This window comes from Bidens hawaiensis, unplaced genomic scaffold (assembly GCF_021521415.1).
Source record: "Bidens hawaiensis isolate Kalapana, Puna unplaced genomic scaffold, B.hawaiensis_p1.1 tig00044765_1, whole genome shotgun sequence".
NCBI classification, from domain to species: domain Eukaryota; kingdom Viridiplantae; phylum Streptophyta; class Magnoliopsida; order Asterales; family Asteraceae; genus Bidens; species Bidens hawaiensis.
The window spans coordinates 1-3986 of record NW_027497955.1 but is presented as its reverse complement, the minus strand read 5'-3'; the positions used below and the strand labels follow the sequence as shown (position 1 = coordinate 3986).

The following is a 3986-nucleotide window of genomic DNA, read 5'->3' as shown; positions in this document are numbered from 1 at the left end:
ATGTTACCATTACAAATGTAATCAATACCCAAAGAATACCCGTCAACTCATTGCCGCAACGCTTAGGTTTTACTAACGCTGGTTATACTGACCGAATAAACATTGTAAAAATGTGTTAATCTTTTTTATAATAAGCTATACAAGTGTTGTCTTTTTTTTGTTTTTTTATTTTAAGTATGTTAATTTGGCGAATTTACTTTTTTGATTTAGTGCTAGTATCGTAACGAACATAGTCAGCCCTGCCACGCCCAGATTTTATCTACTGAATTTGTTGCCCAACACGCTTGGTTATAGAGGTGGACATACAAACTGGTTAGTCGAAGCAACCCGAAAATCAAACCGAAACCAAATCGGGTTGAAACTAATTATGTAGAACATGTTTCGAACCAGTTGTACCTTTTATTATCGAAACCAATCAAAAGCCGATCGTAACTTAAACCGAAACTAATCTTAAACCAGTCGGTTTCACTCCAAACCAAAACCGATCATAAATTGCTTTTGACTTTTATTGATTAAACCGAAGCAGTTTAGGTTTTGAAGTGCACCTCTAGTCGTGTAAATCACTAATTTCCTCAATATGTTTTGTGTTTATAGTTGAGTTAAGATGATTAAATAAAAGTCACAATAAAATGAATAGGTTTTGAAAAAAGAAGAAAAAAAGATGAGTTATCAATGATTTAAATAAATGTAAAGCCCCAATTGCAGCCACAAACTCCACTGGACTCTCTCTTGTCATCTCATCTAGGGTTTCAATTTGAATTGAAGTTGGTACATTGCAGCAAGCGGACTTAATAGAACGAACGAACGAACGGACAATGGATCGATCAAGATCCTCTAAGAGATACTATTACGAACACCAGGACTATGACCACATGGACAACAACAACAACAGAACAACAAAACACCGTCATCATCATCATTACTCCTCCTTTAATAATATTAACAACCACCACCGCCGTAACAACACCCGGAAACCACAGCAGGATTCCTCTCTCATGGTTACCACCAGCTACCGAATCCTATGCCACGACTCTAGAGTCGGAAGTGTCATCGGCAAGTCCGGCAGCATCATCAAAGCCATCCGTCAGCACACCGGCGCCTGGATCAACGTCCACGACCTCATCCCCGGGGACCAAGAGAAGATCATCGAGGTTAACGATACGCGCCGCAGGGACCCCGACGGGAGGATGCCCACCTTCTCCCCCGCCCAGGAGGCCCTGCTCTTGATTAATGAGAGGATTTTGGAGAGTGATGGTGCTGGTGGGTATAATACTAATTTAGGACTAGATAATGATGATGATCATGATGATGTGTATGGGACTAGAGGTGGTAGTAATAACAGGTTGGTGTCTAGATTGGTGGTTTCGAGACTGCATGTCGGGTGTTTGCTTGGGAAAGGGGGTAAGATTATCGAGCAAATGCGCAAGGAAACCAAAACGCTTATTAGGATCTTACCCAGAGATCATACCATACCGTGCTGTGTTGATATGTCGGAGGAAGTTGTTCAGGTTATAATTTATCAACACTGAATGATCAGAATTTCTTATATAGATAATGTGGCCAATGATATTCAACAATCGTGATATACCTCAAAATGTTTCTGAATTTATGAGCACTGGTTTCTGCAACTGAATTTATGTTATATGATGAGACATTGTTATTAAGCATGCTATAAATGGCACAAAACTTGAGTTACAAAGCATGCGTTTGCTTTATAACTTCTTTCATGTCTCCATTTGTACTCATCTTACATAGTTTTGCATGTACAAATAACTGTCATCGACTTTAAGTAACTGGTTGTTTGGAGGCTGCTCATTTGGTTTTCACCATATATGCTGTTGATCGTATACTTAAATTAATAATGTGGTCAATGATGTTCAAGAATCACAATTCACCTCTACTTGTATCTGATATATGGCTAATAAGCATGCTATAAAGTGCACAAACTTGAGATATAAAGCTCGCTTTTGTTTTCTGACTTCTTTCATGTCACCATCTATACTCATCTTACATAATTTTAAATATAATGTGATAACTGTATACTCTTTTTTCCACAGGTTGTTGGTGACATGAACTCAGTAAAGAATGCAGTAGATGTTATTACTTCACGACTAAGGGAAAGTCAACATCGGGACCGTAGCCATTTTCATAATAGGCTCTTTCCTCCTGAAGATGATTTTATGCATCACTCAAATAATATGATCCATCGATCATCAATGGACGGGCCAAACTATGGGTCTCGCTTACCTGCCGCTTTAAACGGTTCTAGAAACTTTAATCACGGACCACGTGCGTCTGGTTATGGTAATGATATTGGAGCTAGTCCTGTGCCGGACAATGCTCAATATTTATATGCGGAAGATCTTGTATTTAGAATACTTTGCCCCAATAACAAGGTTGATAATGTTATTGGACAATCAAATGGCTTAATGGATTTGCTTCAGAATGAAATTGGTGTACAAGTTAGGGTTGCTGATCGTGTGGATGGGTCAGATGAACAAATAATTATTGTTTCTTCAGACGAGGTACTTGTTTTGTCTATCTTTATCTTGATAAGAAGTTACTGGATCCATTTTTGTAGGTTTTAATTATTTTGCGTACTGCTGTAACGTGATATACAGTAAATAATATTAATTAGTTATTACTTTATCATATATACCTTGTTTGAGCTTGTACCTTTTGAGCAGCTTATAATTGTTAAAGGTACCAACTTTGATTTGTGTACCTTATAAATGGATTGATTTGGGTTCTATTTTATCTTAAACGTGGCAAACGGGTTATTATAAAGATTCTTTCTCTGACTGTAATATGTATAATGTTAGGGCCCTAATGATGATCTCTTTCCTGCTCAAGAGGCTCTTTTGCATATTCAGACTCGAATTCTGGATCTTGTTCCTGATAAAGAAAATATTATTACTACTCGGCTTCTGCTGTCTGCTGGTGAAGTTGGGTGTTTGGATGGAAGAGATGGATTTTTAGGCGACACCAAGAAAATGACTGGTGCAGATATTCAGATTCTACCCAGAGAAAATCTTCCACAGTTTGTATCAGTTAATGAAGAACTTGTACAGGTTTTCTGCTTACCTTTAATTCTTTGTCAAACCCTAAATCCAACAGTGTTTGTGCTTATGGATTTCCATGGTATACTTATTATATACATTATGTGTGTTTTGTTAAGTGCTATGGACTTTATACTTATTGCAATGTACTTTGCAAAATGGTCTAATTTTATAAATTACTTTCATATGTCCCAATTTGGTAATTGAAGTTATGACAATGAACTAGACCGGTAGTGGTAGTTAAAGTTTCTTTTTGCTCCCATCTGGTAATTGTAAATGGTTTTGTCCCATCTGATACTTATTTTCTTAAACTAAAATATTGTAATGTAAAAGTATAATTATTAAAGTGACTCTGTAAAGAAAGTTGGTTGCTATTGTATAGAGTTTGTACAAAATAAATTGTCATATTCAAACTTTATACTTTAATAATACCAAGAGGTTAATGTCTCTTGTGGCTTGACGTCTTTCTCTCTCTTCCTAGCAAAACGCCGCCGGCCATACTTTCTCAAGCGGTTTGCTAGAGAGAGAGAGAAAGATGTTGAGCTGCAAGAGACATTACCTGCTTGATATTATTGTATTATAAGGTTAAAATATGATAGTTGATCTTGTGTAAATTCTTTAAAATAGCAACATGCTTTGTATAATGGGTAACTTTGGTTATTATACTTGTATATTACAACCTAATAATTTAAAGTCTTTTGAGTGAAATATGGAAGTTATAGTTTTAAAAAAAATAAGTACAGGAAAGATGGCAAATTAGTGGAGGGGTGGTAGTGTACTAGTTTCTCTGTATAACAACAAAGGATGTGCTCCATGTTTTTATAACTACAGAGGGATTAAGCTCCTATGTCATACTATGAAACCGTGGGAAAGGTTAATTGAGACAAGAGTTAGAAGGGAAACTCAGGGTACGGTGAGCTGGCTTGG

At 36.7% G+C, this 3986-nt stretch overlaps 1 protein-coding gene across 1 annotated transcript; it reads left to right on the top strand.

The window, feature by feature from the left end:
- The first annotated feature begins 682 nt into the window (after positions 1 to 682).
- Positions 683 to 3980, top strand: LOC143595166 (RNA-binding KH domain-containing protein RCF3-like). The gene is made up of 3 exons (XM_077074271.1): positions 683 to 1508; positions 2058 to 2525; positions 2823 to 3980. Exons 1-3 carry the CDS (start codon positions 816 to 818, stop codon positions 3264 to 3266), a joined length of 1605 nt encoding a protein of 534 aa, XP_076930386.1. The 5' UTR covers positions 683 to 815; the 3' UTR covers positions 3267 to 3980.
- The last annotated feature ends 6 nt before the right edge of the window (positions 3981 to 3986 follow it).

Bases quoted from the DNA above. Each gene is read 5' to 3' on its own strand.
- LOC143595166 (XM_077074271.1), top strand. From the start codon at position 816: ATGGATCGATCAAGATCCTCTAAGAGATACTATTACGAACACCAGGAC. The intron at 1,509-2,057 runs GTTATAATTTAT...TTTTTTCCACAG, and splicing joins TGTCGGAGGAAGTTGTTCAG to GTTGTTGGTGACATGAACTC. The intron at 2,526-2,822 runs GTACTTGTTTTG...GTATAATGTTAG, and splicing joins TTATTGTTTCTTCAGACGAG to GGCCCTAATGATGATCTCTT.